The sequence below is a fragment of the Podarcis cretensis genome (genome assembly GCF_951804945.1).
Source record: "Podarcis cretensis genome assembly, chromosome: 6".
Lineage (NCBI taxonomy): Eukaryota > Metazoa > Chordata > Lepidosauria > Squamata > Lacertidae > Podarcis > Podarcis cretensis.
The window spans coordinates 66,815,075-66,836,134 of record NC_137175.1 but is presented as its reverse complement, the minus strand read 5'-3'; the positions used below and the strand labels follow the sequence as shown (position 1 = coordinate 66,836,134).

At 44.1% G+C, this 21,060-nt stretch overlaps 2 protein-coding genes across 11 annotated transcripts in view; one reads left to right on the top strand and one right to left on the bottom strand.

Moving 5' to 3' along the window:
• Positions 1-2,923: 2,923 nt before the first annotated feature.
• On the bottom strand, positions 2,924-19,660 carry FPGT (fucose-1-phosphate guanylyltransferase). Of its 2 annotated transcripts, none has more exons than XM_079982494.1 (4): positions 19,517-19,660; positions 8,976-9,143; positions 7,125-7,217; positions 2,924-5,364 (listed from the first exon to the last, which is right to left on the bottom strand). In XM_079982494.1, exons 1-4 carry the CDS (start codon positions 19,548-19,550, stop codon positions 3,914-3,916), a joined length of 1,746 nt encoding a protein of 581 aa, XP_079838620.1. In that variant the 5' UTR covers positions 19,551-19,660; the 3' UTR covers positions 2,924-3,913. The 2 variants fall into 2 exon arrangements, with proteins under 2 accessions (XP_079838620.1, XP_079838619.1); XM_079982493.1 differs by lacking the exon at positions 19,517-19,660 and adding an exon at positions 15,272-15,478.
• The window catches only part of LRRIQ3 (leucine rich repeats and IQ motif containing 3), a 60,553-nt gene continuing 48,450 nt past the window's right edge, over positions 8,958-21,060 (top strand). For 2 of the 9 annotated variants that reach the window (XR_013840378.1, XM_079982487.1), the window contains exon 1: positions 19,774-19,895. The gene's annotated coding sequence lies outside the window, so the exon portion shown is untranslated. Of the gene's footprint in view, positions 9,067-15,701; positions 15,737-19,726; positions 19,896-21,060 lie in introns of those variants that run through there. The other 7 variants (XM_079982488.1, XM_079982492.1, XM_079982486.1 and 4 more) reach the window with 7 other exon arrangements.

Sequence of the window (21,060 nt, the reverse complement as noted above, 5' to 3'; positions counted from 1 at the left end):
AATTTGCAGTTATTATGGGGGTTTTCAGCAGGAGTTGCCAAAAGGTTTACGAAATGAAGCTGGCGAGTATCTCTCTGCATGTTTGCCAATATATTTTATTATACTTATTACACTATTTACATTTGGCTTTTCCAAATACTGTTCGAAATAAGGGCTGAACACCATGCTTTTAACAAGCATTAAGAAAGGACACGTCTTTCTTAACCTCTGTGAAGTCACTAAGGTTCCCACAGTGTAGCAGGAATTTTCTCAGGCCCAAAGAAAACATTGGGAAAGGCCTCAGCCTGCAACTGCTGATAGGCTCCTTTGGACCTGCTTGTTTGATTAGTTCTCTCATCTTCTCCATCTCAACTTTCCAATGCTTCTAGGATATGCAAAATGCATTTTTATTGCTTATTTTTTTGCTCTGCACATCTATGCCGAAAGCATTTATACAGGTGGTCGAAAAGAACAGATTGCTTTGCTTCCTCGCCCTGTTTCTCGGCGTCAAGACTTTACTATGCACAGCGTGGGGCTAAACAGACAGCAAAACAGGCCTCCAGGACTTGTCGTCTAGAAGATTTGATAGCAGAAAGGAAAAGCTGGCTCTCTCCCTTCATGCACGTGAGCAAGCACAAAAAAGGGATTTTCATCACAAGAATGAACGTGCAGGTTAGAAGGGAGTTCCATATGATCCATAGGGGGTTTTTTTGGTTGGGGTGAGCCTGTCTTTGCTGATAATACATATGAAAAATGAAGGGAGGGTGGTTTTTTCTTTTTGTTTTGCTATGTGGGATAGAAATGGTCTTCATTGTTCAGGCATTCCTGGCAGATGGGAGACCACGAATCTTGCAGCAGAGATATGGGCCGGGATACTCTTTGATGGAGTACTGGGGATTTCCAGCTGATGACTAGCATATATTTTTTCAATGTAACCCCAGCACTGTAGATTGCCTGTAAATGCCCATACCTATACCCTGAAGTGCCAGAACCACACCACGTGATGACATATTGCCTTTCTCCATCACAGTGGTACCTTGGGTTACATATGCTTCAGGTTACTGACTCCGCTAACCCAGAAATAGTACCTCGGGTTAAGAACTTTGCTTCAGGATGAGAACAGAAATTGTGCAGCGGCAGTGGGAGGCCCCATTAGCTAAAGTGGGTGCTTCAGGTTAAGAACAGTTTCAGGTTAAGAACAGACCTCCAGAACGAATTAAGTTCTTAACCCGAGGTACCACTGTATACCACTCACACTGCTATTTTGCTTCATAGTGCACTTGAGCTGGATGAAGTGTTTTTGTGTTGGTACCAATCAGTTAGCCAGCAGGAAAGGGGCGCTCCTGACAGGATGGAGTTAATCTAGAGTGGATATGAAATATTGCAAATTACACAAAAATGGCCCCAGATTATTCTGGACACAAGCTCATACGACCTACAGTTTTCCAGTACCTGAGCCAGCCTATTCCTATTCCAACATTCACATGTTTGCAGCTTTCCACAAATCAAACGGAGTCATGCAGATGAAAAGCTTTGAAGGTCCAGCAGAAAGAAATGATCTCTCTTTCCCTCTCCCACTGCCCCACACAATACCTGGAAGGATGCAAAAATTGCTTTCTGATGCAATTAATTCCAAAACTGAAAGGTGTAGGGCGGAGATCGGGGTATAGTACTTGCAAAAACTGTATATGAAAAGGTTACATTAAATTTTTTACTTGAATTGCATGCGTTTCGTACGTCTACTATTTCTATCAGACATTTACTTGTTATGCATAGTAAACACTTATTTTCCTGATACAGTAATACAAAAAGGATGAAATAGTTTGAATTCCTTGAATCCAAATGCTGTATTTAATATTCCGGTTCTATAAAGCATGTGTCAATCTTGTAGTTAAAGCTGTTGAATGAGTATTTGCATGAAAGACGGCTGGAATGAAAAAAGCTTTGGATGATTACAAGAAACAGAAATTTTATAATAATGGAAAAGGGATTTGGTTTATGAGTCTCATTGTTAGATCTACCAAGGTAAAGCATATGTGTGCATCTATAACTAAATTGCTTCTCTTTTAGCCTGTAAAAGTAGCCAAAAGGAAAGTCTTAGAAGCAAATGACCCCCATCTAGCTAGGAAGCATATGTACCTGATGAGGAACTGCATATGCAGACAGGTGCTGCATGTGTGATTCTAAGCCTAATCTAGTTGTATGGACTGGCTGTGCAAAACTCCAGCCAGAAAACTGGCAAATAGTGCCAACTGGCTTTTCCAGAAGGAGGCTGGATTTAGCCTTTCCCTCAACAGCTGATTGGCAACATCCCTGATTATTCACAGGGGACTACATTCAGGCAGCTGAATGAGAGTGAAAAGGCAGAAGTACTGGCAACAGTTTCCTTAAAAATGGTTGCAGACAATTAACTAAGCCAGTGGTTCCCAAAATCTGTACACAAAGCATCCCATTCTAAACTCAGTCACCTGGATATAAAATCCAGGATTTACTTCTATGTAAAGATGTTTGATTGCAACCCGAGAATACTCACCTGTAGTATTTTGAGTATGTAAATAATCTACTAGTTGGCTAAGGTCACAATGTAACAAGTTGCTGCTTAGCCTTTGTGACTGCACTTTTTTTCAGAATTCACTTGTAGGAAAGTTCAATAGAAGAAAGCTGCACAGACAAAACCACACCAAATCCCACATACCGTATTTTTTGCTCTATAAGACGTACCAGACCACAAGATGCACCTAGTTTTTGGAGGAGGAAAACAAGAAAAAAGATATTCTGAATCTCAGAAGGCAGAACAGCAAGAGCGATCGCTGCGCAGCGATCCCTCTTGCTGTTCTGGCTTCTATGATAGCTGTGCAGCCTGCATTCGCTCCATAAGACGCACACACATTTCCCCTTACTTTTCAGGAGGGAAAAAGTGAGTCTTATAGAGCAAAAAATACAGTAACTTTCCTTTGGTTATGGAGCAATTTCATTTTTTGTTTTATTCATATCCTTCTTTTGCATCAGATAGAAGTACAAGGCAGTTTACAAAGATGTTTTAAAATCATAACAGAACAAAAAAACTAACCAAGAACATAAAAGACAGAAATAAAAAGGCAGCATATAAACATAACAATATATTAAAAGCCAACCTTAATTGAAGCCAAATACTTTAGTGGATCAGTCTATAATCCTGAACACTGGATCCTACAGAACTCAGTGGAGCTTACTTCTAAGTAAACTTGCTTAGGACTGTAATGCACAGCTTGTGCCTAAAAGATAATAATGAAGCCACAGCCACATATATTTGAAAAATAGGGATGGTAGTGTTAAGAGTTCGCACACAAAATGTGGAATGGTACTGTGAACTTGCACACCAGCTGTCATTCTGATGTCTCAGTGTTTGCTCAATGAAGATTCTCCAATCCCATCCAAATAACTTTATTGTGCTAGTCATTGGCCACGGCAAATCTGAATCAAAACTAAATGCAAGCAAAAGGGATGAAGATTATACAGACATGATCAAATGCACAATTGTTTTCTCCACTTAAAACAAACCAGCCCGAGAAAAGGTAAAGTGTTGCTTCTTTGAAAAAGTTTGATTGAAAACCACTTAAAACTTCTAATTAATAAGTTCTGTTCCCCACTTGAATTAATAAAAACCAAAAACATAATAATAATAATGGACAGCTATTTGCCTCTTTGTGTTTTCATAGATGTGAAATATTTCATTAATTTTTTCATCAAAAGAATAGTTTATCTGCATTTTTTGCATTATTAATGTTATGCTACAATAACACTGTTAATGCAGTTTCATTATTTCTACTTCAATGAAAGACAGACGGAGGAAAAATGTGTGTGCTGCTTGCTTCTGGGTTTCTGCAAGCTTGAAAGCAATCAATCCTCTTCAAATTAAAGAACGGGGGGAAATGTTAACACTTCCATACACTTTTCACAAATCAGATTCCCTTTTCAGTTTCTGCAGACTGATTTCTTCATAGAGCTGATGCCTGAACCTCAACATGTCTTCTACATCTTTATGGCAAAGCATTTCCTCAACAGACAAGAGCTTAAAACCATTCAATTTAAAAGGCAACGTGTTCTGCGCAGAGTTTAAAATCCCTAAAGACACTCTCAGTGAATCACTTAAAGTGGAGCAAATAGGGAAAAGCCGAGCTGTCCATAACCCTCGACAGGTCTCATCACCAGAAAAGAGCTCGTCCGAAATTCTCAGGCCCCAGAGCTCTAAGCACTGTTCAAGGCTGATTCCCAAAAAATTGATTAAGTGAGTATCTGCCAAATCTGTCACTTTCTTTTTCAAGTTGTCTTCTGTACCAAACACCATGCTCACATACATTACTTCTCCATCAATCCTCACGCTTAGTGTAGCTATGAAACTGTTTGGAGGTATGTCTGCTTTTGTGTCAATATAACAGCCGCTGATGATGCTGTTTGTTCCCACTGAAACCTCTGGTCCCAGCCAAGAATATTCAACTACTGAGCCAGGTGAAACAGAACACCTTGGACCGAGTATACTGTGAATGATACATGCCGATTTCCCAGTGTCCTCCACGCTGTCTGGACAGATGCTAAAAACATTTGGCATCAACCCCATTTCTGATTTCAACTTCCTATCAGACGTGAAATGAAACAAATATTCGCAAGTCGTCCCAATGTGATAGAATTTGGAGTTATTTAAGAGTACAACATTGAGTGGCAATCCTTTTAGAAGTTCAAATATTTTCTCCCTTATTTCCACTAGGCCCGACTCTTCTTTTGTGACGTTTTCCATGTTTCTTGCATAATTTGGTGTTGCTCCGGGCCCTAATGCCTGGAGAAAGTCGCCATAGGCATCTATTTCACAGCACAACACGCCCATCTGTTTATAAAAGGCCAGAAGTAGTTTTGCAGTGGTGTGATCAATGTAAAATAAGCTATCTGTGTACACGCACTCAGAAATGACATTGGAGTTTCCCTGTCCTCCAGGAGAAGATGCTGGACAATGACCTCTTTCACACACTGCTCCAGACTGACGCATCCTTGCAATGCTAGGCTTATGCAGGAAACAGTGGCAAGATCTGTATTCGAGCTGTCCCTTTTCTGTCAAAAGTGATGCTGGCTCCAACACAAACACACCGTGAGTCGTACCAATGGTCAAACTGGAAGGATGGGCTAATGCAGTAAACCCGGGCTGATCAAACCTTATGAATTCTGTTGCTCCAGTACTATAAAGTTCAATATCGTCAGCACAAGTAATCAGGATGCCTGGATTCATATGGAGGGGGAAATCAATGTACATAGCCAATTTTAAATCCAGCATTTGATAAACCGGGTCCCCAAAAGGCAAAGCTGTGAAGATTTTCCCCAGAGCACTCGCATTTGGTAAACGTTGACTGTAGCCACCTTAAAAAATAAATAAATAAAAGTAACTTTTACAATATGCACACAGGTGTTCATGCAGATACACAGAATTTAAAGGATTTCATAAGTTATATAACATTCCACCTAACCATTTTTGTGTGTGTGATTGATGGTGTAGTCCTGTGAAAACTTTTAAGAAAAACACTGGGGCCTAATTTGAATAGTAGAGTGCTGGGTATCTGGTGGGCAGGGCTTGTGTGTTTTGCTCTGGAATCAGCCCCTCCCTTCAGTGGGTGTTCCGTTATGTTCAGTTAAGAATGTCAGTTAAGAGGGATCAACTGCCTCTTCTTGCAGAATGTACTAAACTGTGTGAGTGAAGGGATATTCCCAGTTTGCCAGGAGGACTGATTTTGTTAATCATACCCACCTCCACAACAAAAACACCATCACTTGTTAAGAACAACCATTACAGAATTCATTAAATCTGAAGCAGAAAGCCATGCAATGCAGGGGGAATTTATTTATTTAGATATATAATTTTATATTCCCCCAAGGGCTCAGACCAGGTTACAACATTTACAAAACATGTTTTATTAAACAGGGAAATGAAAGCTGAAATTGCTATTTAAATTATGACTGACACATTCACCTTATACTGTATGAAAGCAACTGGCTCCCCAATCTTAGATGTGATGTATGAACTAGATCAGGCTTCCTTAACCTCGGCCCTCCAGATGTTTTTGGCCTACAACTCCCATGATCCCTAGCTAGCAGGACAAAGTGGTCAGGGATGATGGTAATTGTAGTCTCAAAACATCTGGAGGGCTGAGGTTGAGGAAGCCTGAACTAGACTTTTCTTTTCTCAAAAATGGGGAGTAGCCATTGCTTCTTTATAGCAGACTCTTATATGTGTAACCTGGTATCTATAGCAATTAGGAGGGCCTTCTTTAGCCTGCATCCATCTTGGGACAGGGTCTTCAAGCTGACCTAACAACTACAACATTCAGCCTAATTTCCGTACACTACCTCCAAACTACTTTTTGCATAACATTTTGCCTGATGAAGAATTCTGAAGAACTTTAAAGCTTGCCACTTTTAAAATAAGGACTTCCACAAACATCGACTTAATTCTGATTTGTTGGCTATAAACTAAAACAAAAACCACCATTTGGGTTCACACAACACAAGCCATACCGCGGCGTGTTTGTGCTGTGTGCTACATCCATTGAGGTGGCGAAGCTGCATGGAGGGCAGGAGGCACATTCACAATCAACCCATGGTTGAAAACAAGTTATAGTATGACATCCAAACTAACTGTATATTGAGAAAGTAATTGTCAACATGCATGTTTATCTGTATGCCCAGATAGAAGATAATCCCATAACCAAGTATATACTATTAAGCATACAACCCATAACATGTTAATGGACAGTCTAGTAATGTGGTTATTACTTTCTGGTGCACTGAAAACTCACCACACACAGGATTGCACCAGATTTCTGAATCCAGTGCTATGTACCATAAGGAAGTTACACCCTGCCCTCTTCAACTTTAGGGGAGTGATAGGGGAGTGAGATTTTATTGGATGCTGGCACTGGCTGTTATATATTCCTTCTCTTCTCCTGCATAAGGTATTTGCAGCAGATGATGATTCAGATGATTTGACCTAAATAAGCCAATCCAATTTGAGTTTAATTTTGTAGTGGGGAAAACCCCTATTCATCTTCACTGCTATCTTTTCTTCAAGGAAGAAAAACACCCTACATAATGCAAGAGAAGTGTAATTTAAAGGAACAGATTACCAGAATGAATTAATATGACGGTAAAAGAATCCCATTTATCACCATAACGTTCTTCTAAGCACTGAAGGACATGAAGCGTTGATCCACCGTTTCCTACAAAACATTTCAACACATACTTCAATTTAGAAATAACAAGAAGAGGCAATCAATATGCCTTGAGTATTCAGTTCGCTCACTTCTAGTATGAGATCACTTAACTGGGCTCACATAATAGGATGGAGAGAAATATCTTTCTTTTGAAATTTATGTCAGTCAGTTCAAATCCCCTTAAAGCTCACTGGGTGATGTTGGACCAGTTCACCATCACTCTGTCTAACTTACCTCACAGAGTTACAGTAAAGACAGAATAAGAGTTCCCATGAACTGTCCTGAGCAATTTGAAGAAAGAGTGGGATACAATAAATGTGATAAAATAAATATATTTACATATAAAGAAGCAAACAACAGGTTTCTGCTTCAAGACTGCTTTCGCTAATACACAATTAGTCTATTTTTATTTCTAGCTCACTGACATAAATGCAACACATTTATGTTGATTTTTTTTTTTTACTTTATAGTGACTTGGGTAATGAAAATTTTATATTGAAAATTTACCTCAAAGTTGTCAAGCCCAATGAATAGGACAAAAAAGTTGATGACTGACTGGATAGAATATTTAACTCCACAGATCGGTTTCATAATCAGTCTGAAGGTACACCTGATGCAGTAATATTTATCCAAGACTAAAATGACCATTAACATACTTCTCAAACAGACACAACTTTTATTATGACTAAAATCTGGACTCCCAGCAAGCCTGAGCTCTTTACCCTTCTAGAGTTAGCCATAGTGAAACCTTGGTTGGCTGCAAAGTGACTCAGTGGACTGTGACCTCTCTGTTAACTCTAAAATCAGACTTGGTTGAACAGTATAAAGCATATATAGGACACTTTTGCTAATACAGGAGAAAAGCCTGCTGCCAATAGAATATTTAGTCCAGCACCTTGTTCTCGCGGTGGCCAAAGAAATGCCTATGAGAAGCCTGCAAGCAGGATTTTACCACAAGAGCACTGTCTCCTCCTTAAGTTCCTAGCAACAGGTATTGAGAACCATAGTGCCTCTGGCCCAGAGTAAGATAGATGTGGGTTCTTATTTCATAAGGTGGAATTAAATGCAACACTGATTGCTAGCTGGGTTGCTAGCTAAGTACTCCAACCCTTTGTCCAGTTTCTACCCGTAGAAATAGCCTTGGCGTCTTATACACCATAATACATGATGAGAACGCACAGATGATAATACCTAAACTAGGATAGACCTTAATGAATCTATTCAACTGTCATGTCGTCCAAAAGAACATCCGTCTCATTAATACAGATGGGAGTTGCACACTTGAATCAAAAGAAGCTTAATAATAGTATTTGAACATATTTTTGGAGGTTTAATTAATATAATTCAGCTTCTAATGGCATTCTGGAAATCTTTCAGTGAAAGAGATACAGCTGTCATAATATGCACCCGAAGGAGAACCTTTTTATCTGTCTGAAAATTAATCAAATTATGCTGAATATTTAAACCACAAACTGGCTCGGTTTCTGCTCACCAGATGACTGGAAAGTTAGCCTTCCAAACTTGAGGCACGAGCCTGCCAAAGTTAAGCAAAATATACTGTTGAGCCATGCTGGGCTCTTATGGCAGTGGGGGCAAGGTACAAGATCAAATTATTGTTATTAAACTTAAGCAAGGTTATGTCCTATGAGTTTTAATGGAAGAAAATGATAGTGCTTATTTGAGCTAGGGTTATGCTTTTAACTTTGCTACAAAGAACTTATCTGTCATGTTGTCACATTCCCAGGAAATGCGATCAGAACCCACCAATTTTTGGTCCAGGAGGATCCACGAAAACATGGTAATGAACACCGAGCGGGAGTTCCTTTCTTTTCAGCTTTTGGGATAATTGTTGCTGGTAAGCTATTTCTTGTTTCTTGTCAACTGCTGTTATTACAACAATATCCCAAAATGTTCCAGACTGGACCGTTTTACCTGTTTGAAGATAAGAACATTTTATTACAGGAGCTACAATTGCCAAGAGCGCTGAAGCGCTTTAAAACGATCCTCTCCCTAATAGACTCTGAGGCTTGGCTCCCACTCCTTACCTTTCTAGCTAAACCAGGGATGGAGAATCTCACACCTGCCGGGTGCGCACACAAATGTGTTCCCCTCAGGCTTCTTTACCTGGCTCTTGAGACTCGCTCCAGGTCCTAAGAAAGCTATTGGGAAGCAGTTACCCAAGGGTTTCTTCTTGTGCAATGGGCTTTCCCGCCTCTTCTCCTAACACCACCCACAGAAATTGGCTCAGAGGAATTGGAAGAGCCCCAGAACCAGTGGGAGCGGGGGGCATTATCTGACTGTGGATTTTGAAGGTTTATGAACCAACATAGCTTCATCTGTAATCTGGATAGCTCAGTTGGTTAGAGTGTGGTGCTGAGACTGCAGGTTCAATCCCCATATGGGATGCTTACATATTCCGGTATTGCAGGGGGTTGGACTAGATGATCCTCAGGGTCCCTTCCAACTCTGCAATTCTATGATCTATGCTTTTTGGTACTACAAGTCAGTAGCTCTGCATACAGAATCAGGTGATATTACAATGCCCAGCACAAGCTGCCGCTTTGCCGTGAGTTTGTGGGGAGGACCACTCCCCCTGCAAGCCCATTCTCCACCTTGGGCCTGGGGGCGGGCCCCATACTCCACCTCAGCATATAAGGCTCCAAGGAGGCCTCAGGACATTGCTGCTGCCGCTCTGCCGTGAGTTTGTGGGGAGGGCTCTTCCCCCTGCAAGCCCATTCTCCACCAGGGCAGGGCCCACACTCACCACCGCCACAACTTTAAGGACACTGGTGCTGCAGCAGCAAATGTTTAAAATGTTTTTATATATTTTAAAGTGTTTTAAAAGTGTTTTTACTTTTTACTTTGTTGTACCACCATAAACGGTGGTTTTTATGCATGTATTTTTATTTTGTTTTGTTTTATTTTGGGTTGGGGTGGGATGGTTGTTGAGTGGGGTGGGGATTGGTTTTGTTTTCATGTAATTGTTTTTGTTTGTTTGCTTTTATATTCTGTAAATGGAGGCAAGTATGAGGCTTGGGATTCCTACTGTGGAGGGGCGAGGGAGGTATGGCGGTGGGGGCAGATGTCATAGGCGAAGGGGATCGAGATACGGATATGCTTGTACCCCTTCCAATCTGCGCCCCATCCCGAGAGACGAGGGTAGGGTGAGCAAGGATTACTCACCTCCGTCACTGGTGTTGTGCAATGCCAGGTCTATAGGCAACAAAACCGCCCCCCTGCGAGATTTCTGTCAGGCCTGCTGGAGGCGGTGGCCGGCTGGGCCTTGGAGTTCCCTAACCTATTGGTATTGGGGGACTTCAACATCCATGCTGATGCCACTCCCTCCTCACAGGCTCTGGACCTGGTGTCTTCCATGGCGACACTAGGGCTCTCCCAGTTTGTTTCGGGCCCCACACATCAAGCAGACCACACGCTGGATTTGATCTTTGGCGTCGGTATAGATGTGATCATGTTTCCTTCGATGAAGGTGCCATGGTCTGATCACTACGCTCTGAAAGCCAGGATTGACGTTCCACCCCCACCCTGCTTAGGTGGCGAGCCGATTTGGGCTCACCCACAGAGGCTGATGGACCCTGATAGATTCCGTCAAGCCTTGCGGGACCTTTCTCCCCCTGGCGACTCATTGACTGAGCTTGTTGAGGGCTGGAATACCCAGCTCCTGGCAGCCATCAATGAGATCGCACCAAAGCGCCCTCTGCGACCCCACAGAAACTGGACTCCCTGGTTTACCGAGGAGCTCCGGAAAATGAAGCGGGACCTCAGACGGCTAGAGCGAGTATGGCGGGGTGCCCGTGACGGAGCTTCAAGAACATCTTATAGGGTTTTTATGAAAACCTACGAGATGGCAGTGAAGGCCGCTAAGAAGTCCTACTTCTCGGCCTCAATTGCATCCGCTAGCTCTCGCCCGGCGCAATTATTTAGTATAATTCGGTCTTTAACATCCCTCGAAGGACAGCCAAATTTAAATAACAATTTGACACACAGCTGTGAGGCATTTGCGAGCTTTTTTGCGGAGAAGGTCCTGTTGCTCCGCCATGACCTCCCTGACAATTTGGATACAATAAAGGAACTGGAGGCCCCTCGACTGTCCTTGGGTCCAGTATTGGACCACTTTGACCGGATATCCCCAGCCGATGTGGACAGACTCCTCCGAGCTGGAAAGCCCACCACTTGTCCTCTCGACCCGTGCCCGTCCTGGCTGATTAGAGCGTGTCCAGACGAGGTGCGGGCCCCCCTGGGGGATATCATCAATTTGTCCCTTGGCACCGGGACATTCCCAGGGGAACTGAAGGAGGCAGTGGTGCGCCCGCTTTTAAAGAAAACATCATTAGATCCCTTAGATCTATCCAATTACCGCCCAGTTTCGAATCTTCCATTCCTGGGTAAGGTGATTGAGAGAGCAGTTGCTGAACAGCTTGGTAGGTTTCTGGATGAAACATCGGCTCTGGATCCATTCCAGTCCGGCTTCCGCGCTGGTCATGGGACCGAGACGGCTCTGGTCGCCCTAACAGATGATCTCCGCAGGCAGCTGGATCAAGGTGGGTCGGGGCTGCTGATTCTTCTAGACCTGTCAGCAGCCTTCGACATGGTCGATCACGAACTCCTGGACAACCGCCTTGCCAACGTGGGGATCCAGGGCACAGTCCTTCAATGGCTGCGCTAGTTTCTCTCTGGTCGGGGACAGAGGGTGGCGCTTGGGGGGGGAATTGTCATCCCGCCACTCCTTGGTGTGTGGAGTGCCCCAGGGTGCGATACTCTCCCCGATGCTTTTTAACATCTTTATGCGCCCCCTCGCCCAGCTTGTCCGGAGTTTTGGGCTGGGCTGTCATCAGTATGCTGATGACACCCAACTCTATCTGTTGATGGATGGCCATCCTGACTCGGCCCCAGACACACTGATCAGATGCTTGGAAGCTGTGGCTGGATGGTTACGTGGGAGCCGGTTGAAGTTAAATCCTTCGAAGACAGAGGTCCTCTGGCTGGGACGGGACGATATGGGATTGAGGGGGCAACTCCCATCTCTTGTGGGGGTGCAATTAGTGCCAGCACCATCCATTAAGAGTTTGGGTGTAATCTTCGATACCTCCCTCTCCATGGAGGCGCAGATTGCAGCTATAACAAAGGCGGCATTTTTTCATCTCCGCCAAGCTAAGCAATTGGCTCCTTACCTCTCTCGCCCTGACCTAGCCACTGTGATCCACACGACGGTCACCTCCAGACTGGATTATTGTAACTCGCTCTACGTGGGGATGCCCTTGAGACTGACCCAGAAACTCCAGCGGGTGCAGAATGCCGCAGCGAGACTCCTTACGGGGTCTTCGCTGCGAGATCACATTCATCCGGTGCTATACCAGCTGCACTGGCTCCTGGTGGAGTACAGGATCAGGTTTAAGGTAAGGTTTTAAACTTCAAAGCCCTATACAGCCTAAGACCCTCGTACCTACGGGACCGCCTCTCCTGGTATGCCCCACAGAGGAACTTACGGTCTTCAAATAAAAACATCTTGAAGGTCCCAGGCCACAGAGAGGTTAGGCTGGCCTCAACTAGAGCCAGGGCTTTTTCGGCTGCGGCTCCAACCTGGTGGAACGCTCTGTCACAAGAGACAAGGGCCCTGCAGGACTTGACATCTTTCCGCAGGGCCTGCAAGACAGAGCTGTTCCACCAGGCCTTTGGTCAGGGCGCAGCCTGACTCCCTCCTTTGGCAATCTTTACAAAACTTTAGTTTATGGTTGCCATCAATTTTTATTTTAATTAATTTTTATAATGTTTTTATAATGTTGCACTGTTTTAGTGTTGTTAGCCGCCCTGAGCCCGGCTTCGGCTGGGGAGGGCGGGATATAAATAAAATTTATTATTATTATTATTTTGTTACAATGCTCCTGGCTCTGTGAAAGTACAGTATGTGGTTTAGTCGGAGTAGTTATTACTTTTTGCATTAAACTGGGTGTGGCAGGGAGGAAAAATATTTTATTTTTATTTTTAAATGTCTACACAGATCTGATAACTACAACTGCTGAAGTTCGTTCTGCAAATAAAATGTGAGTGATTAAAATCAACCATTCACTAATTCGTTTTGGAAAACAATAACATATCAGGGATTTGTGAAGAGAAATTTGAAGAAGGGGAATGGGGGCAGTTGCCTAACCCCATTGATATAAGAGAAAAGAAGGAATCCTAAACACCAGGCTCAATTTTATGTTTGCTTAATAACCTAAAGGGCTCTCTTCCACAACTATTCCCAAAGGTAAGGAAACCTAGAGTCACTTAAAATTCTGACACACTTCATCCTTTGTCTTCCCTGGTCTTCCCAAGAATAAGAAAGAGCCCTGGTGACTCAAAGGACTAGGTATAGCTCCTTGCCTGAGGGAAAGAGCTAGTTTGTCCTCTCCTAGCTAACTATTTTTGTTTTGTTTTTTGTTTTCAAAACAACTTGGTATTTATCAGGGGACAAGCAAGGAGAATTTGTGGTTTGAGTGTTGACTCCTCCCTTGTGCTGTAAATGCCAGAAGATTAAAAACAAAGACTAAGCACATGCGGCAGCTAAGATACAGGACTGCTTCTCTCTGGCAAGGAAGTATTTCTATTCCTTTGATGACCAACCTGTCGAAAACAGTACCCCATCAAATCTGGTGCTTGCCTTCAAATTACGGCTATTTAGTAATCCCTATCTGAGATTTCTAGCTAGTTCAATTATTGCACCTATACCACACACTTTCTTTCGGAAACTCAAAACAATTTTCATGGGTTCCCTAGTCTCTCTCCAACTACTGGCCATACTTTGACGTGCTTGCTTTACCAATATTAAAGCATCACATTCCTGCATAGTCTCTGCAGATTAATGCACTTACTCAACACAATGTTATAGGAAAATACACTCAGAAAAACCATTTTCACTTATGAGGCATCAAAATAGAGAGAGCTATGGTGTGTGGCTCAGATAAAACAGTTTGTGGATTCTGTAGTATTGTCAAAATATGTCCCCATTAAGACATGGATGAGAACATACTCCAATGTCATCCCTGCCTCACACTGCTAAATAGAAAGAAAATCCTGGAGACCTCAATTATCAAGTCACTGTACCTCTCACTAATCGTCTGTGCTCTGTCTCACTCGGAAAGGAAGAAGGCATTACCTCTGCCATTCCACATTCCTTTGTTGCATGGCACGCAACTAGAGTGACACAACTAGGCAGAAATCCTATGCACATTTACCCAGGAGTAAGCTCATGGAACGAGCTAGGACTTCTGTATAAACATGCATTCCATTGTGCCGCTAGAAACATTTGAACTGCATGTACAGTCTTCAAAATACCTATTTTGGTAAGAGGATTTTGTGTGCAAGGTATTTTTTTAATTTTTTTTTTTAAGAACTGAAGCCTTGTTTTGGAGAATGAAACAACTGCAGTCTCAATCAGATGAGCGTCAGGTGGAAGAGATGGGTAGCAAGCTGGCTGCCTTTAAAGCGAGATGGCAGATATCAAAACCACGCACGTTCTCACTTTTATAGTTTCTCCTTGTAACGGGATCACCTAACTTCCGGTATCAATGGGTCTCTTTTTGCCAGGCTGGTAGGGTCTGCAATGGGAGAGACTGAGCAGGTTCTACGGTGTGTCAGCTTTGAAGCAAGAGCTGCAGGACATTATTTTCCTGCGCAAGTTTCAGTCTAGCCTGGGTGGAAACAACAACACCACCACATTTTCCCTCTGTTGTCCCGGACCCTCTTCCCTCAGAATGGGGACCTGGGTGCGGAGCGCATTTTCTGCCAACGCGGGCAATGAAAAGGCAGGGGGTTCCAGCCGAGCATGCTCCATCGCATTGGGACCTGCCCTGCAGCACCATTACACGCGCAGACCAGAGAGCGGCCCAGCCCTGGCCCTCCCGGCTGGGCCAGGCCTTCCTTTGCACGCAGGGGATACTGCGGGAGGGGAGGCCTTCGCGGTAACTCGCGGGAAGGCTGCTCGCCAGGGGAGGAGCCGGCCCCAAGGTCTGCGCCCTGAGCGCCTCCGGGGCGCAGGGAGTCCCCCAACCCAGCCCTTCCACCTCTCAGCTGCGCGAACTTCTCCAGCCTCTCCCGAGTGGCTGCTCGCAGCAAAACTTCCGCCTCTCCTGCAGCCTGCATCGCGGCAGCGCCTTCTTCTCCGTCTCGCTGCTTCCGGGCTTGGGCAGCAGACCCGCCTCCTGCTCGACTGGGCTGGCCTCGCCAAAGCAGCCCGTTGCTTCGGCGACCAGGAGGCGCGCACGTCCCCGCGAAGGTGCCCTTGCCCCGCCATCCCAGCTGGAGGAGGCAGGCAGGCAGGCAGGCAGGCAGGCAGGCAGGCAGGGGAGAGGACGGGAAGGAGCCAGGCGAGCAACAACGGAGGTGGGCGGGAAGGGGAGAGCAGGAAGTGGGATCGGTGGGTGCTCCTTTCCTTCTGCCTGCAAGGGGGCAGAGGCAGGCGAGAGGCAAAAGCCAGCCGAGCCGTCCCACCAGCACGCACCCTGTATCTCTTACACACCGACACTCAGGTATTCATGGGTTTCACGGATATTGGTGCGACACGACTGTCCAAAGATAGCAGAAGTAATTTTTCAGGTCTCTGCTTAGTGCAGGCTGCCAGACGGAGGGAACTGCTGATATTAAACGGCAACATAGAGGGGGATCGCCCCGGGGAATATACCCATTTCTCCAAGGCTGGGGGAAGCGTTATAGACTATATTCTAATCTCAAGATTTGCTCACAGCTTTGTAAGGAAGTTCTTAGTGGGCCACAATACTCTGAGTGATCATCTACCTCTAATTTTAGAGCTTGCAGGTCGGCCTTTTGACTATTCGATTGCCGAGCCACAATATATACCTTCTGTAAATTTGGGTATACCTGCTCCCAAAAGACTCAAATGGTCCCCAATACTGAATGAAAACCTAACCCTTCTTCTTCAGTCAGTGGAGTTAAAGCTTATTCGCTCCGCTATTGTGTCAGGCAATGCAGTAGATGTGATTATGGAACGCTTTAAATTACTTTTGGAAAGACTGAAATCCCATTTAACAACAGTGATACATAGCGCCGCTACAAAAAGGGCAAAGGACGGAGCTAGCTGGTTCGACCTGGAGTCCAGGCAAACAAGGAGACAAATGAGAACTGCCTACCAGAGATATAGGAAATCAGGGACTGCCCCCCTACTTAATGCTTATATTGATCTGAGACGGTCTTACAAACAATTACTAAGGAGAAAGAAACTGGAAGCTGAAAGAGCCGCATGGCACAGTTTGGTTAAGGCATCACACGAGAAAGATACCACTTGCTTTTGGCGAACCATATCTGGTCTACTGGACCAGGAGCGTACTAATTCCATCTGTACAGTGGAACCAATGGAGTGGTTGCGCCATTTTCAATCTTTGTTCTATGACCAGGAAGCCCAACATTACAAACTATGTATTCAATTGGAAGACCTACCTCACTGGCCACCAGTAACTGTTAAGGAAGTTGAGAACTTAATCGCACAATTAAAGAACAACAAGGCCCCAGGGATTGATTACATCCCTGCCGAACTTCTGAAGTCCAACATTGGCTGGTGGGCCCCCCTGCTGGCGTCTCTATTTTCTTGGATCGACTCAACGGGTTTACTTCCAGATGGTTGGACTGAGGCAATAGTTATTCCAATCTATAAAAAAGGACCTACGCCAGACCCGGCGAGCTATAGACCAATCAGCCTTCTGCCTATACCCAGCAAGCTATATGCCAAACATCTTTATATTAAGCTAACTAGCTGGCTGGAAACTGAAGCTATTCTAGCGGAAGAGCAAGCGGGTTTCAGGCAAGGCAGATCCACCATAGACCACTGCTTCACCCTAGCCTATTTAATTGATAAATATGCCAAAAAATCCCGCGGGGTGCTATATGCAGCCTTTATCGATCTAAAGGCTGCCTTCGATTCAATTCCACGTGCAAGACTCTGGGATAAATTGAGCACATCAAGTATAGACAAAAGACTATTATTCCTGATCAGCTGTCTATATAAAGACACGGTGCTGCATGTAAGAACTTCGTTAAATGGCCATCTTATAGGACCAATTCCTGTCAGCAAGGGGGTTAAGCAAGGTTGCATCCTGGCCCCAGTTCTATTTAACTTTTACATCAATGATATGGTTAACTGTTTGTCATCTCCGGACTTCCACGCCCCCAAACTGGCTGACAAATCAATATCAGTACTTTTGTATGCTGATGATGCGATACTCCTATCTCGAACAAGAATAGGCTTAAATAGGCTCATAGGTGAATTTTCAGCATACTGTAGGAGAGAGCAACTGGCAATAAACTATCAGAAAACCAAAATTATGGTTTTTGCAAGGAAACACAGACAGTACAGCTGGAGGATGGATAACCAGACAATTGAACAGGTTAAAGCCTTCAAATATCTGGGTATCGTGTTCCAGTCGACCGGGTCCTGGGATGTCCATCAAAAATGTGCCAAAGAAAAAGCAGCTCAAAGTATTAAGATGCTGTCCCGCTTCTTTTACACAAAGGGGGGCAGATACATCCCAGCAGCCCTTGAAGTTTTTCAAGCAAAACCTTTGGCGCAGTTACTGTATGGGGCACAAATCCGGACGGGGAACCACTGCTCCAGTCTTGAAACTGTTCAGTCTAAATTTCTAAGGCAGATATTCGGCGTCCCCCCCTGTGTTCCAAACGCAGCATTACGACTCGAGGCCTGCCTTCCATCTGTAGAAACTCAGACTTGGCAAAGAACATTCAACTACTGGCTTCGTCTTAATCTAAACCCATCTGGTCTACTGCCTCTAGTAATGCAAGACTCTCACAAAAGCAAGTGGTTCAAAACTGTGCATCAAAAACTCCTTACATGCGGTTTGCATTCACAGTCCCTACTAGCAATGGGCCTCATTAAAGCAAAGAGTCTAATTGGCCAGCGCCTGAAAGACATTGAACGGCAAAACAACCTGACCATCTTAAAGAAACTGTGCCCATGGTATACCTACTTTCCCCCTTCTCATTTTGACTCCCCAGCTTCATATTTGTCTAAATTAACCATCCCAAAATACAGACGTGCCTTTACATTGGCTAGATGGGATGCTCTTCCTTCTGCCGTACTCGAAGGTCGTTACCAAAAGACTCCATTTGAAAAACGACTCTGCCCATGTGGAGATGGTAACACGGAAACAGTGTCCCATGTCCTTCTATCCTGCCCTATTTACAAAGACCTAAGGAATGAGATTATTACTCCACTTATTCTCTCCAACCCTGGCCGTTCACCAGACATTACACTGTATTTTCTCTTATCTGATACGGATAGTCAGATAACAGAGAAGGTCGCGAGGTACATCGAGAGAGCTGTGAAATTGAGGGCCACCATCTGAGTGACAGACTTGTTCATCTGACGGACCCCCTTTTGCTTGTTCTTTCCTTCTTTTTATTCTTATTTTTATTTTTATTTTTAATTCTTGTCTAGCTGTGGCCTGTTGGCTTTGCTAATAAAGTTTTGATTGATTGATTGATTTCTTGAGTAATGGGCTGTGTTTTTGAAGTTGCGAGCAAACTAACAAGGCGACTCTTTCTTCCTCCTCCTCCTCCTCCTCTCTCTCTCTGTGCCCCCTCCCACCTTTCCACATCTCCCCGCTTAACTGTTTCCTGCCTCGCTTTATAGCCTGGAAAGACACCTTTGGGAAAGACACACACACACACACACACACGGTTGCCTCGGATGCTAGTCCTACTCAGACTAGACTCATTGAAATGAATTAGAAATCCAAACACTAATTAATTAAATGCTTTGATATGTGCTGGAAGCCAACCAGCGTCAAACTGGGAAAACCCAGCCAGATGGGTGGGGTATAAATAATACTTATTTATTATTAAGTATTACGCTTAGGTAGGAATAACTAGCTGCACCAATATAAGATGGGGGACACTTGGTTCACCAGCTGTATATGTTAACAGGATCTAGGAGTCTTAGTAGACCACAATATGAGTCAACAATGTGATGCTGCAGCAAAAGAAGATAATGCTATTCTAGGCTGCATCAACAGAAGTCTAGTCTCTAGATCAAGAACCACTCTACATCATCATCACCATTATTATTATTATTATTGCCCTCACCCAATCAGTCATTATTTTACTACCAGCTTTGGTTGGACCTTGTGGTTCTAATTTAAATAAACCCCAAACACCCCTCAAATAAATACCACAATCTGTCCACCCCTGACCTACGGAACATAACGTCTCTCTCTTTCCGGGCTGTGCAGTATAGAGGGTCGGTCGTGGAAGAAGCAGCCACCTCATACATCCTTGCCCACCTGCTTTTTCTCCCTCTGGAACAGGGATTGGCATGCATATAGTCTTAATATTAATGCATGCAAAAGATAAGAAGAACAAATCCACCAAGGAATCGGGGATATCATTTGCAGGCAAAGAACATGCCCTGCCACTGAGATAACAGCCCTTCCCAGTGATCTCATGGGAAGAGAGGGTGGCCTGGAATGCTGGGAGAAGGTGACAGTTGGGTGCTGAAGGGAGAAGCAGTCAGGTGGGAAGAAGAAGCCAGGCAAGAGGCTTGGTCTGAGGAACAGGGCAGGACAGCACATCTGGAACCCCATATGGGCTTGGTACAGGTGTAATACAGTGCAATGGTTTGATGCAAGTTGGTGTCATAGTCTGCCGTTATATCCAAGCTAGGTGTGGAAATCACATTTCAGATTCATTACCGTTCTGGTCTGTGGCCGAGTGCAACCCATAGTCTGATAGTTCTAATTTAACAATGAACTATGGTTTGCATGGAAGTTGAAGTAGCTAATTGGCCAGATGGAGAAAAGAGATTCTGGAATGCTTTCAGTGGGGAGATTTTCCCGGCACATATTTTGATGCCATTTTGGTGCCAGGGAAATACTTCTTTATTTTACTTTATCAGGCCTCTTAATTTGATTTGATCTGTTGGCTGGTGTATTTTATGTTTAGGGTATGTTTTTAGTTTGTAATGTTGTGTTTTCAAATTTTGTAAGCTGGCCTGGGAATTGAATGAAAAAAGTGTGAGGTGTGGATTTGTGTGCTAAATAAATAAAACTGAGAGGGAGAAGAATAGGGGAGCATGTAATCATGAGGCTTGCTATGCCCAAGCCTGGCTTGATGTTGTACATGATCCAGATCAATGCTTTTCTTTATCCAAATTTCCAAAAGATTGTTCCTTATGCTAAGAACTGTACTGTACTTGTGTGCGACTGTGCACATGATTGTAATATTAATGCAATGCCACAGCCTCTTACCTCCCTTCCATGGGTAACTGCCTATTGCCCTCTGGCAAGAGAGACCCACAGGACACTCAGAAAGGCTCTCACTCATCCACTAGCTTGACTAAGAAAAGAAAGTGGTGGCATTCTCCTGGCGCTTCTTCCTCAAACCCTTTGTGCTTTTGAGATCACAGAAGGTAGATGTGGGATTCCCGCCCCCCCCACCCCCATTACAGGAATAGAAACAGGGAAGAAAAAAACATGCCCTGAAAAGCTTCCTGAAGGGGAAAAGCCGTGAGCATTTCCACGGTTCCTTATGCTCATTCTTGCGCATGTCTCTTCCCCAAGCCCTCTGCTTATCAAAGATGGGGATGAAGTTAGTACCAAGAGGGACAGAGGCTTGGCTAGGAAGCCAAGCTGATATTTATAGACTCTTGCAATTGCTTCTTGCAATTTTCTTATGCAGTTTTCAGCACATTCACCTCTTTACCCTGGGCTTTGACACTCAAGATATATGTTTTAGTACCTACCGTATTCTGTAATTTGTTTTAATTTATTTTAATGTTGTATTTTTAAAAAATATGGTAATATGCCCTGGTGAAGGGTAGAAAATAATT

What these genes read in the sequence shown, in the direction of transcription:
- FPGT (XM_079982493.1), bottom strand. Translation starts at nt 15,350, where the DNA reads ATGCAGGCTGCAGGAGAGGCGGAAGTTTTGCTGCGAGCAGCCACTCGG. An exon ending in GAAGTTCGCGCAGCTGAGAG is followed by an intron (nt 9,144 to 15,271) that starts GTGGAAGGGCTG and finishes ATCTTCAAACAG; the next exon opens with GTAAAACGGTCCAGTCTGGA. An exon ending in CGTCATATTAATTCATTCTG is followed by an intron (nt 5,365 to 7,124) that starts GTAATCTGTTCC and finishes TTATTTTTTAAG; the next exon opens with GTGGCTACAGTCAACGTTTA.